This window comes from Ambystoma mexicanum, chromosome 2q (assembly GCF_040938575.1).
Source record: "Ambystoma mexicanum isolate Mex_15411 chromosome 2q, UKY_AmexF1_1, whole genome shotgun sequence".
In the NCBI taxonomy this organism is placed as follows: Eukaryota; Metazoa; Chordata; class Amphibia; order Caudata; family Ambystomatidae; genus Ambystoma; species Ambystoma mexicanum.
Window position 1 is genome coordinate 904,981,470 of NC_090924.1, and position 13,645 is coordinate 904,995,114.

General features: G+C 47.3%; 1 protein-coding gene across 3 annotated transcripts in view; it reads left to right on the forward strand.

Annotated features, from left to right (window-relative positions):
- BMI1 (BMI1 proto-oncogene, polycomb ring finger) overlaps positions 1 to 13,645 on the forward strand; it is a 266,963-nt gene that overhangs the window by 77,694 nt on the left and 175,624 nt on the right. The window contains exon 2 of one of the 3 annotated variants that reach the window (XM_069648187.1): positions 8,861 to 8,996. The exons of the other annotated variants lie outside the window; for them this stretch is intronic. Within the exon in view, the coding sequence (XP_069504288.1) occupies positions 8,992 to 8,996 (5 nt within the window). The 5' untranslated portion in view covers positions 8,861 to 8,991. The remainder of the gene's footprint in view (positions 1 to 8,860; positions 8,997 to 13,645) is intronic. 3 annotated transcript variants of the gene reach the window in all.

Here is a 13,645-nt window from a genome sequence, read left to right on the forward strand (position 1 = left end):
GTAGTCTTCAGCCTGCTGTTGACTCCAGTGTATCTGGAAGGACAGGATGTGGGGGAAGAGTCCCAAAAACCCCCCTGTTATTTGTCTTTAGGAATGCTTGAATGCAACTAGATCTGATTGGCTGGCTGTCCTTTCAGGACCGATGCTCTGTGATTGACAGCCTAGGCTGTGTATAAATGGGAAAAACCTGCTTAAAAGGTGATGGTTTTGGGACTACAGGCAGAGTTGACCACTGTGAGAAACACCTGACGAAGAAACAGTGAACGAAGCTTGCTGAAAACTCCTGGACCTTTGAATTGCCCGGTGAAGCCATGCTGCTGTGCTGCCCTCCTTTTTCTCCTCGACAGAGAAGCATCCGGACGGAAAGACTTCTCCACTTGGGTTAGTGGGACCAACTACCAACTAACACCGAGACGAACTCCACTGGACCACCCTCCCCGACTTGCTGTGCCTCTCCGTTGCTGTGAGAGCCCAATGCCAGGGGTGAGTGTCCGTAGTCGAGTGCAACATCTGCCACAGAACGAATCCAACCAGAAGCTCCAGGAGACTCTTAAGGACCATCCATCCAGAAGCAGGACCACCAGATCCAGAGTCCCCTCACCAGAGTGCAGGACAGAGGGAGTGAAGAGAGTCCAACCGGTGTCCGAGATGTGCATTGGTGCTGTTTGCTAAGCACTGAAACAGCGAAGTGCTGCTGAATCGAAAAGAACCCGTAGCTGGCGACGACCTCCAAAGTACAGCCGCAGAGCCCTCCAGACGTCCTCCCTCTTGCCCCCACGACTGAAGCTCAGGAATCGGGGTCTGCACCGATCTAGCAAGACAGAATCCAGCTGGACCATTCTTCTAACCAGAGGTACCGTTTAGGCTTGGGGTACTTACCTTTTTGCCTTGAGCCGCGCTCCTCTCACTTGTAAATTGCATTGGCTACCTTTTTTTTCGAGTTGACTTCAACTCCCTTCTCACAAGTTTAACAGCCTGTGGCCTTACAAGTGATTTGGATGAACTCTTTGACTTTGTGCAAGACTTTGATCCAAGAAGTGCATCAGATCCGTAGACTGTGAACCAAATTACTTTGGCTGTCCTCGCTCCCTAAAGGCATTCTTCTAAATCCATTGACTTTGATATAGTTTGTCCCTCATAAGTGGTAGCTTGTTGTGTACTGGTACTGCTGGGAAAGGCGTATCTAGACTTCATTGGAGGATGTAGTTGTCCTCACATTTACTTAGAAACTGTTCCAATCTTTTTACTTCCCTTAAGCTTTCTACAACTCTGAATCTGCAGTGTAATATATAAATGCAAATACTATCCTTTTGATTGAAGTCTCCTCCGGGTGTAGGAGAAGTGTATGAAGCATATCCAAAGATTATTCACTGGCTTGTTTTGATTCTGAAAAGTAATTTATAAAGTTTATTCGTATTGTTACAACCGGTTACCTTTTAAATAATGCTTATTTAAAACTGACATTAAATAACTATAACTGAAACCTTGAGTGTATGTTTTACTTTGCTACTTGTATTTACGAATTTCATTTGTACAGCTCACATTTACCCCTCTTGAGATAGGCCTGGCTGCTCAGTCACACTACCAACTTGTGTAGTACTAACCTATACCAAAAGTTAGGTTACCTAATACCAAGCAGATACGTGTTATGTAGTCTCACACAGTGTGACTGCACCAATTATTACTTAACAGAAGCAATTGAACTAGATTCTGCCATTTGTGTGTTTAACCAGCTGTCTTGTATTCTCAAGTCTTTTCCTTCATCTTTCACCTGGCCAATTCGCAATCCATGCTTATGAAGAACTCCACTTTCAGCCTTGGCTCCTTGACACACAAGGTATGTGACTTTGTTCTGACCCCCACCACCCTCCAACCCCTCCTTTCTCCAAGCACCAGTGGTTCTTTCCACGTTGCCCCATAAACTACTGTTCAAGCTCATTGACGCGGTATATATTAGTTAAGCAAAACATCCTGAGCTGAGGCTGGCATTAGTCGGGTAATGCCACAGGGCGTAGGTTAGAAGCCAGAGTGAAGTGAGGGCTTTAACGTTAGCCCTGGAGCATTACCTGCCCTGTAATGCCCTCCGCACCGAGGGGTGTATTGCTATTCGTATCCTAGCGCATTGTACAGAGATGATATTTTTCTCTATTTTCAAGTTGAGAAACGGTGCGTTTGTTGCTAAGCTTGAAACAAAAATCGACAAAACAAGATGGCCGTCATGGCTAGGGGAAGGGAAGTACACTTAGTTCCTTCTCCCTTTTAGTCGTGGCCATTGCCAGGAAGGAGATGCGTCGGGAACAATGAGTGTTCTGGCGAGGGAGGGAAGATGCAAGGTAAGTGGGGAGGGACTGGATGGGATATGTAGGAATTGAGGGTGGGGGGCCAGAGGGGATAGGGAGCGCTGGCGCACTGCCAGCCGGGCAGATGGCAGCCTCCTGCTTCGTTCTGAGCCTCCTGATTGCCCAAACTGTCACACCACCTGTGGGGTCCAGGCTTACCCGAGAAGACTGTGGGGCTCCAGCAACACCTGACTGGTCCCAACTACATAATTTGAAGAGGGTTCTTAAATAATTCACTCACTATGCGAGTTCAGCTGAAGGGCAGTTAGGCTAAGGGTACCACATGTTTGCCTGGATTGCACTCCTCACCCAAGGACACGTGATGATGGCCACCATGTGCAGGTAGAGCTGGATCAGTGCTACATCCTCTCGATGATTTCACCCAGACCTGTTAAATAATTCTTTTATCCTGGGGTGGGTGGGAGGTGCTGTTGCAAGATGTCTGCTGCCTGAAAGAGCTTGCATCCAGAAACACAAAATGTCCTAAAACCTCCTCCCCTATCGTGGTGGCTATGTGGTGAACATATCAGCATTGCGCTCCTGAACACTAGAGACTTCGTCTGCCCCTACCTGCAGCTCGATTGGCGAACATTCTAGGACTCGGGACCCCTGCAACTTCCTTCCTGGGCCTGGCATCTTATCTTCATTGCTGGTCCCGACAGGTGAGCGCACAGGGCTGCCGCAGTGCCCCACCAACCCCCCACAACCGTGGGTGTTTAGTTTTTGTGTTCACCCTACGAGGCTCTGCCCTCTTCCCCCCCCCCCCCCCCCCCCCCCCCCCGGCCCAGTGAGTGCTGGCCCTAGACGTCCCTAGAGGCTCCTTCACAGTGCATGGGGATCCTTGAGTGAAGTAGATTGGCGCTCCACCCCGTACTCTTTTGCGGATCCGTGGCTCAGCGTCCTGTTTCCAGGTTGTCGTACACTCCTACCTGCTGGCCTCCGTCCCTGCGCCCCTCACTGAAGACCTACTCTACCTCTCGGCCCGCAGGGACAATCTTCTCGGAACCGCAAGGGACAAAGGCGAACTTCGATATGGCTCTTTGATTATTGGACTATTTCCGGATTTCGGGCTGTTAAAACAAACTCTGGAAGAATGGTGTCCGCTATGCTCTTCCCTGCTAAACTTCAGTTAGTTCACGGTGGAAAAACATGGTTTTTCACAAGCCCCGCCTCTGCTGACCGCTTCGTCTGTGAGATATCTGACCCTATCGATGCCCCAAGAGACCCTAATCCCTGTACTTGCTCCTTTTCTTACAATGCTGTCTGTCCTTACCAGGGGCTGGCTGCCACGATTGTGTTCTTTCGGATTGTTGTGCCTTGCCCCTAAATCCACAATGTTATTCATGTCTTTCCTCATGTTTGTGGATTTGAAAGGGGTCATGCCTGCCCCACGATAAGGGGGACTATAGTCCTGTTTCTGGTCACCCGAGCTGTGCGACTGCAGCCAGTTTCCCATCAGCGCAGTCAATGCATCTTGTTCCTGATTTGTTTTAGGTTTAAACAGGGTGGGTAATATGCCGGTATGTTGGTGTTTCTGGCATGGGTGGGGGAGGTAAGGTTTGCTGTTTTGTGTTTATTGTGCTTACGTGATCACTGCTACCTGTTTAAAAAATGTATGGTATATGGTTGTGCCGTTTTACTAGATATTAAACAGTGTGTTGCCCTGGTTGAGCTGGGCTGTCGCACCACCTGACCTCTAGCCATTTAACCACTGGGGGTGAATTCCCAAGTATTATATCCTGGAACATCGAGGTAGGGAGTGGGTCACTAATGGTAAAACATTTTGATTGGTGACTACATAAGGTTAATGTGCTTTGCTTGCAAAAGACGCACCTCCCTAAGGATGAAACGCTTCCATTGACAAGGGGCTAGGGGATGCATAGATGTGGGTCTTCCTACTTGACACAATCTATAGGAGTTGCAATATATGTACATCAGTCATTGAAATTTTGTTTGCATGGTAAAATATATAATGAGGGACGCTATATCTATCTTGCAGGCGAATGTCTTGGGTTGAAACTTCTTTTTATAGATATACATATGCTCCTAATGTTGAGTTCACCTGAATTCTTTCAAAACTGTGCGGCTATGATTCCCAAATTCTCTACATATGAAGTGGTGTGGGTTGGTGACTTTAACCTAGCGCTGTCCCTTGACTTGGATCGCTTAACGTCGACACAAACAACTTTGCCTAGAGCGGTCACTGCTTGGGGCGACATAGCCAAATCATTTGGACTGGCTGACATATGGAGATATATGCACCCCGACGCTATAGAGTTCTCATTCTACTCTGGAGCTCATGGTAGCGCCTTCAGGATGGATTATATTATGCTAACCATTCCCTTGGCTGGTGCAACACAACTTGTCAGAATGTTACCAAGGACGCTGTCTGACCATTCATTCCCCAGTCTTGATTGCCATTTCTATGCCTAACGAGGTACCACCAGGGTTCGAAATTGACAGGAGCTGGGAGCGATTTACCTCCTGGCTGTAGCCTAGAAGAGCCTGGTTAACCTCAGAGCAACAGTTTACCAGGAGTCGCTTTTGGCTCCCCAGTCCAACTGATGCCGAAACAAATACACCTGTGACTTGAACTATGTGCACTTTGGACGATCTATAAATACACATTAGGGCAAATCTATATGACATTTAAAGCCTAGGGGGTCATAAATAATGGTCCAATAGATGTGTTTGAATCTTGTGTGTAAGTTAGATTTGCGGAACGCCTTTATACTAGCTCCTTGTTCCCCAGTGGTAGCTCCTGGTCACTGGTTAAAGCTAGATACCAAAGAGCTAATTTTTTCTCCTCCTTGTCCAATCCTAATTTCGATCCCTGTACCACACATCCCTCGATGGTGTTTTCGCACGCGTGCCATTGAGGATGTTGTGTTCCGGGAGTGAATCCAGGTGGATATTCGGGAATACTTTCTAACAAATACTTTTGAACCAACAAAGGTTCTGTCCCGGACTATAGAACTATCTAGGAGGCTTTCAAAGTGTTCATAAGAGGGTATCCTTGAATCTCTAAAACCGACCCTGCAGCGCTTCGAAAAGGAAATTAAAAGAACTGGAACAAAAACACACTAGACGGGGTCCCGCTGGTTGGGAAGTTATTGGCTGAGAAAAGACTTGATTACTTGGAAACAGCTAGTAGAGAAGACAAATATATAGGTTATCCGGTTCTAGCAGCGAGATATGCCATAGCTGATAGATCCAGCCGTACCCTCGCTTTGGTGATCCGAATGGACAGGAGTCTGGGAGGGATATTGGAGGTGGATGACTGTAGTGGGAATCCAGTACCTGATTCCAATGATATCAGTGATTATTATAACCAGTTGTACTCATCCCAATTAGCGGTATCCCCGTAAGAAATCAGATCATACCTTAACAGAGTAGTCTTGCGATGGCTGGACCCTGCACAGGAGGACCTATGGAATTCGACCTCCTCTGAGGAGATCTGTAGGGTCATCCGGTAGCTCCATAGCGGCAAGGCGGTGTCCAGTCAACTCGTCGAAAAAACACTGGTCGACTGCAATTTGGTCGACGCAATTTGGTCGAAAACCATTTTGTCGAAAAAAAATGTTTATATATTTATTTTTTGGGTTTTCGTTTAGTTAAAAAAGGGGTTTTTAGAGAAAAAAAGGGGGTTGGGGGGGGGGGACCCCCCCAAAAAAAAAGGGTTAAAATAGAAAGAAAAAAAATTCGACGAAATGGTTTTCGACCAATTTGCTTCGACCATTTGTCTGGTCGACCAATTTTTTTCGACGAATTGACTGGCAACCGGCAAGGCACCCGGCCAGGACAGTATTTCCGTAGAATTTTACAGAATATGCCAACAATCTTGCCCCACACCTTTATCGTATGTATGAATTCTCCATGTCCACAGGCCTTCTCCCTGAATCCACCAGGGTGGCAATAGTTACGCCTGTTAAAATCTAATAAAGATTCCCGCTGCTGTGCTTCATATAGGCCCCTTTCACTGATCAATATGAATAATACAATTCTCGACAAATAACTTGCCGATAGACTCCTCCCTTATGTGAATGCATTGGTACTCCGTGGCCAGACCGGGTTCATCCCAGGCAGGTCCACCCAAAATAATTGAAGACAGTTATTTTCCCTGATGCATAATATCAAAGATGAGGTTCCCATTGCAGTGGTGGGCCTCCACGATGAAAAGGCCTTTGATTCAGTCGAATGGCTTTTTCTCTTAAAAATCTTATGCAGGTCCAGTCTTGGACTCCTCTATATTCAATGGATTTGGTTGCTATACACTTCCCCACGAGCCATGATAATGACAAAGCAGCTGACCTCTGTCCCCAATGGTTTGTCCTTGATCAACTTCCTCTCTGCAGCTCCTCCCTGGGTAAGCTCATCTCTTCGTTCAGGTTCTCCTACCAGCTCTTTGCACACGACACTTGGATTGTTTTCTGCTTACCCTCCTTCCCCCTGGAGCTCTCCTCCAGAATTACTGTCTGACTGCAATAAACTACTGGGTGGCAATGCACACTCATGCTGAACTCCTCAAATATCAACTCTTATCTCTCTGTCTCTCGGGGCCCCCCTGCACTTCCTTCTCCACTGTCCTTCCCTGCGGACACCCTTGCCCCATCCCATATAGCTTGCAACCTGGAGGTCCCCTTTGATAGTGACCTGAAACTTTAGAAATATATATCGCCTCCACAGGTGCCAGGCTTACTCCTCCTGAACATGTGCAGAAATGTTCACATTCTTACCTTTCTCTCCACCCTCTTCTTCACCTCGCCAACTCCCCCTAATCTACTCCAGTGCTCTGTCTATAATATATACCCTTTGCTGGCAATCCCTGCCCCAGTGAATGTCTCGTCCCCTCTCCATATTCCATTCCCATCCCCACACCCGCTACATTATTATTTGTGTTTAAATGTAGTATAACAATACTACACGTATGCGCTGTTAGGCAGCCCTGATGGGACTGGCCTTTGTTCCACATGTCCTTGGTACAGCTTTGTGAACTTCCTTACAAATGCATGTATTTGTGACTGCATTTAAATTAATGAGGAAAATGTTTGCTGGATCAAAAATGTCTCAAGTTCTTTCTCTGCGCACAGAACTAAAATATCATTAGTTCAAATCGCATGCAACCAGAAAGGGACTTTGGAGTCGGAGTACAGTAAAGTGAACCATTTATTTGACTGCAGGTACAGGGTTCGAAATTGAGATTCAATGAGCAGGAGCTAAAACCAGCTCCTGGTTGTCGGGCATTACCCAGTAAGCAGGAGCTACTGCAGCAGGGCAGCCAGGAGTTACCAGAGATACTTCTTTAACTTTTTGTCCAATTTGTATGAACCATTGTGGCTAAATATGTATCAATGTGTTCTAATTAACATTCTCAAATACTCAAGTTAATGTCACATTTACCTGTTTGGAAGGCATCAGTTGTCCCTGGCAGCCAAAAGTAGCTCCTGGTAGCTATTGGTTTCAAGCTAACCAGGCTCTACTGTGCCAGAAGCTGTATCCAAATAGCTTGCAGCTCCCCACAATTTCGAACTCTGAGGTATAGTTGTCCAGTATTGGTATGATCTATAAATTCTCATACTAAATGAATGTTCCCACAACATCTAAGTAACTGGGTTTGAAATTGAGGGGAGCTGGAAGCTATTTAGCTCCTACTTGTAACTTAGAAGAACCCATTTAGCGCGACAAAAATATTAGCCAGTAGCCCCCCAGGCCAACTGATGCCGAACAGACACACCTATGTGAATTTAACTCTCTGCATTTAGGACACTACACAGGAGCTACTTTTAACTCCTACTTATCCAATCTTAATTTCGATCCCTGCAAAATATTGTTCACCCTATCATACACATATTTGCTCACATCATGTACGAGTCCTGCATAAAAACCTGTATAAGGCCAGTAGAGCATTTCCACGGCATGCAACCCTCCTGCCCTCTTAACCTCACCTTACATCTCACCTTGTACTTCCAATTTAACCACTTGATGGTATATCTAGTTAAACCTCCAAGCCACCTCACCCCCCCATTACCCACTCCCCCGAGAGCTTTGCTTGAAGGAAGATTTATTTGAAGGAAAAGGGCTTATTTGTTGGGCTGACCTGTGTTTTCTGCTGCAGCACGAGTACAATTTCCTGAAGCATATGGGGAAAAACAAAAAAACATTGCTTATTTACACCTTGCTCCAAATACCGGCAAACATACCACACAAAATACTGTGTATATATTGTTTGTATCCAGATCATGATTTCTCAGACTGAAACGTTTGCCACTTGTGCCAGGATCAGTGAACACATAGCTATGAGAAGCTTGGGTACTGAATCTGAGGGCTAAGGTGGGTCATGGTAGGTGTGGGGAGCAAATAATATCTCTGGAAACGTACATCCTCACCTCACTATAGACGGTACATGTATGTATTGCTATGGGTAAAAATGTTTTTCTTTTTTAATTCTTCGACTTCTTGAACTATTCAATTTACATGATCCAGGGCTGCAGAACTAATACTTTTCTTCCCGGGACTGTTAGGAGGACTGACTCTGCAGTAGAGCTGAAGGATGTCACCCATCATGTACTGATCTGTCTTCAAAGTCCTGGTTTACAGCCTCAACTCTACTCATCCAAGTTTTTACAGCTTTCTGGTGGCAGCAGCGGCTCATATGAGGTACCCCTACTTGGATTGCTTGCTGGTACATGCCAATACATCCACAGTCTTTCCTGGATGCTCTCCATTCTCCTTGTTTCCAGGCAGATTGAATGCAGCTTGCCAGCTTAAACCGTGTTGGTAGCTGTTTACAGGCATGCACCTAATTGGTTATCTGCTGGGTAACCACTTGGTCTTCAACTGCCCTTTTCTGTAAGCACTACTCCATTGAGATCCGTTCCCAACACAGCACACAGTTTTTAATATCCATTCCCAAAACAGCATACAGCATGTGTGCTCCATACCATCTCTAGATAAGTAAGGGACTTTGGAAATCTTGGCTTGAAACTTCTTTGTGAATTTCACACTAGCATGAAGGAAAGGAGGTGTGGGAGTATGTAAATGACACTCACTGTAGTGACTACTGTACATTCACACAGCCCCACTATTATTGAGAGAAGAGGATTATCTATTTGGACTACAGCAGTAGTTGCAAAGAGTAACTTCTACATTATTCTGTATAGTTAGTCTCTCGAACACAAGATAATGTCTCCCAGCAATCACTGATTCATCTTTGATACCATTTGGGTGAAATTAAGGGTAACGCTAAATGGATCATGAGACTATGGATAATCCCTATTTTTAGATAATTAGTTTGGGCTATTGGGTGGCAGAAGCCCACCCATTAGTCGAAACTATTGTACTAGACTACATATAGGGACAAATGGCATATGAGGGACACACAGATTGAAGGTGTTTGGTTATTTGCCCACCCATTGACATCCCATGGCCATGCTAATCCCTATGGCCATCTCCACATAGTCCCTGCCCCACCATGCCCAAAACATCTCCTTATGCAAGTCTTTCTGCTAGCTTTAATCAAACCTTACCTTTACACTCAAGTGCCTGCCAGTGTTTTTTCAAAGCAGTCTTCAGAGAGTTGATGCCTTAATTGGAGCAGTAAACACGATACTGCTCTAATAAAAACGTCTAAACCAGCCTCGGCAAAACCAACAGTTTTGGCTTGTGTACATGTATTAGGCATTTCAGAGACACTGCTTTTAGATGACCAGGCGCGAGCGCCATTTTGTACCTATTACCATCAATAGCCAATTAATACCGCTACAAAGTTCCCATACCTGCACAAAAGCCCAAACTGTTGGCATTGCCAATGTTTGTTTTACCTTTTCTTCATACCCAAAATGAATGAATATTTGTGGTAATCATTTGGTCAGCTGGTATCTTTCATTCACAGCAGTCAGTTTAGGGCTAATCACACAGTTAAGTTAAACAAGTCGGTTAAAGCATGACAAGATGATTTTTCCTGCAGTCATTGTTTTTACGGCTAGGAAGCATGTATCAAGGTTTCTGATGCTTGTTAATCTGCTTAGAATCGCATGCTGTGCATTTGGTCCACCATCCAGTGGTAACCGCAGAGTATTGCATCTTGTCTTTCGGGGACCGAAAGGGGACGTTGGCATAGGCGTGTGAAACACTATCCCTATCGTGACGTGTGTAGTACCCAAAATCCCTCACGTGCCGAGGTCCCTCAGATTGTTTTTTTCCACCCAGATAACTGGTCTTCATGAGACATTGTTTATTTTACCGAATTGTCAGTTTAATCCCTGTCAAGTCACTTCGCCCATCAAGAACATCTTTGACGAAGACTACGGGGGAATCGTCTATGGCTGTGGGTTCCGGCGCCTAAGATCCGGCGTTCAGACTTCCACGTGGTCGGGCCTTCTGGCTGGCTTACACAGTAGGGAGAGTGGGCTCGGGGTTTGCCATACTGTTATGAAGTCTTTCCTCTTTTCCGCTGCTTTCCTTTTTGGTCAGGTCACCCTTCCCTTCTGCTATGGAAAGGACTCCATTTAGATTCTGCCCTGTGTTTACGGTCAGATATCCGTGGAAAGACGAGCACACGTCGTGTAATGCTTGTCTCCCCCTAGAGCACGACAAAAAGCGGTGTTCGGCGGGTATACTCCTTAAACACTTATGGAGCGCCGGTTGAAGCGGTGGGCCGCGTACGGAATGTCACGCGTGGAGCCTCCCTCCCCTGCTGCGACACCAGCCGAAAGTGACTGGGGTACATCGGAGGACCAAACGTCCAACAAGGACGTTATAGACCTTGAGGCGGACTATTCTAGGGCCGCCACGGCCGTCCCCGACCCTTCCAAGCTCGACTCCGGTCTTGCTACAGGGACCACACCCGGTGACAGGGGGCGTACAATCTCACCGCACAAAGCACACAACCCAAGCGCCCTCCTCGACGACTTCGTCGAAGAAGGCGAAAGCGCCAACGGGTCCGCCGGAAACTTCGGCGCCCACGGATCGGTCTGATCCGAAGCCTTCCCCGCATCCGCAGCACTGCATGACGACTGGGCATAACAAACATAACAAGGGCGCTACTCCCCAAACTACACGCGCTGAAGTTTCAGAACAAGAAACTTCGGATTCCAAGGTTTCCAAGGCCCGTACAGGCCCGAAAACTACGAGTAGGCCTATACCCGAGAAGCCATCCGTTGGCCCTTCTGGGGCCACGGAAGACATTTTTACTGCCGACACATCATCGGGGGCGTTGTCTCCCGAAGATTCGGTGACTATCCGTAAGAGCATCAATAGGATTGCTACGGCGGTAGGCCTATTACCGGTTCCGTCCACAGTTATGGGCCAATCCGCCGAAAGGTTTTCCATGGATTTGGAAGACTATCCTGAAGACTCTTACGAAGAAAGCCAGGTACCCCTCTCAAGCACCCTGAGGAGATCCTCTCAACGCCTTAGGGCGGAGAACACGGTTCCTACTCAGCTAGGTCCATTTGGGTCATCCAAGTGGACCACGGAGCAATTCGAGGGGGGGTATGGATCGGCTGGAGCAGTTTTTCAGGGCTTCTGATCAACCTCCGCCGAAAAAAGCTCGGGTAGACCCTAACCCTCAAACACAAGATGTCCAACACCAAGTTGACTATCAAGAAGATGTCTAGATGGACACGTATAGAGACATCTATACAGAAAAAGAGGAGTCTTCTTTTCTGGACAAATTTGGGGAAGATCAAGGAGCAACAAACAACTGGGAGGACACCCAGCAGGACGATCACAACTCTGATATCGTTTGCCTCGGCTCTCCCCCATCCACCCCGATTCGACAAGCTTCCCCGGTGGATGATCAAATGGCTTTCAACAACATGTTGAGAAAAGCAGCGGAATACTTTAAAATTGCCATGCTTGAATCCTTGCCCGAACAAGATTTCGCGGAGGACATTATTAATGAAAAGCCTCCGGCAAGCCAGTCTATCCCTCTCTTGAGCTCTGTAAAGAGACGGCTGGCCCCTTCCTTACTCACACCCGCTCAGACTAGGGCTGTGAACCCAAGGGTCGAAAAACTTTTCCAACCCTCCCCCACCGACCCGCTTTATATCAAAGGACACGCAATCCCAGACTCGCTGGTGGTGACCAACACTCGCAAGAGAGCAGGGGTTCCCCTTGCCACGGGAGAGTCACCCCCGGACAAGGAGTCCAAAAGGTTGTATGCTTTAGGCAAACGGGTTACGTCGGCGGCGGCCTATACGTCCGGATTGCCAATAACACAACGTTACTGGCAAGCTACGTCGACGCCCAATGCAACCTACTCCAGGAAGGCCTTCAAGAGGTTCCGGAACCAACCAGGGCCAAGCTTCTCGCCATTGTCTCGGAGGGCAAACTTGCCAATTAGAATGTTGTAAAGAATACCCTGGACACCGGAGAGACAGCAGGCAGGTCTCTCAGAAGCGCGGAAAGAATAGAGGCAGAGGCTCCAATTCCAGAGGAGCGTCAACTTTGGGTCAGAAATGACCACCAAGTCCAGGTCCCCTCCCATGTCTCCCCGGTCGGGGGGCGATTAACGTCTTTCCTCAAGGCATGGGAGGGGGTAACTTCAGACCAGTGGGTCTTAAAGACGGTCGCCCACGGTTACTGCGTGGAATTTGCCCGACCTCCACAGTTCAGAACGCCGAAACATCGACGCCTTTCACCGGAACATCTGCAGATCCTGATCCAAAAGGTGGAAGCGCTGCTGGGAAAAGACGCCATAGAAGCCGTCCCGATTCTTCAGGTAAACAAGGGTATCTATTCAGTGTACTTCCTTGTACCCAAAAAGGATCTCACCATGCGTCCTGTTCTAGACCTGCGCCCAGCGAACAAGTTCATAATGCCCCAGAAGTTTCGCATGGTAACACTGCAAGAGGTTATCCCATTGCTAAAACAGGGGGACTTCATGACAACATTGGATATGAAAGATGCATACTTTCATATTTCAATGCTGCCAGTGCACAGAAAATTCCTAAGATTCGTGATTCAGGACAAACACTACCAGTTCAAGGTACTCCCCTTCGGCATAGCCTCGGCGCCAAGGGTGTTTACCAAGGTCCTGGCAGTGGCAGCGGCACACCTGCGCAGACTTTCAGTTCCAGTTTACCCTTACCTTGACGATTGGCTCATCACGGGGGACTCGTTCGACGTTTGTTTTTCGAACACCCAAAAAACTGTAGGCCTACTGTTCAGCCTGGGATTTTCTATCAACGAAAAGAAATCCAGCTTAGTCCCCAGCCAAGTAAAACAGTTCCTAGGGGCTCTAATTCGTACGGAAGACGCTCTAGTCTTCCCTTCCAGCGAGAGGGTTCAGAACATGCTCTCTC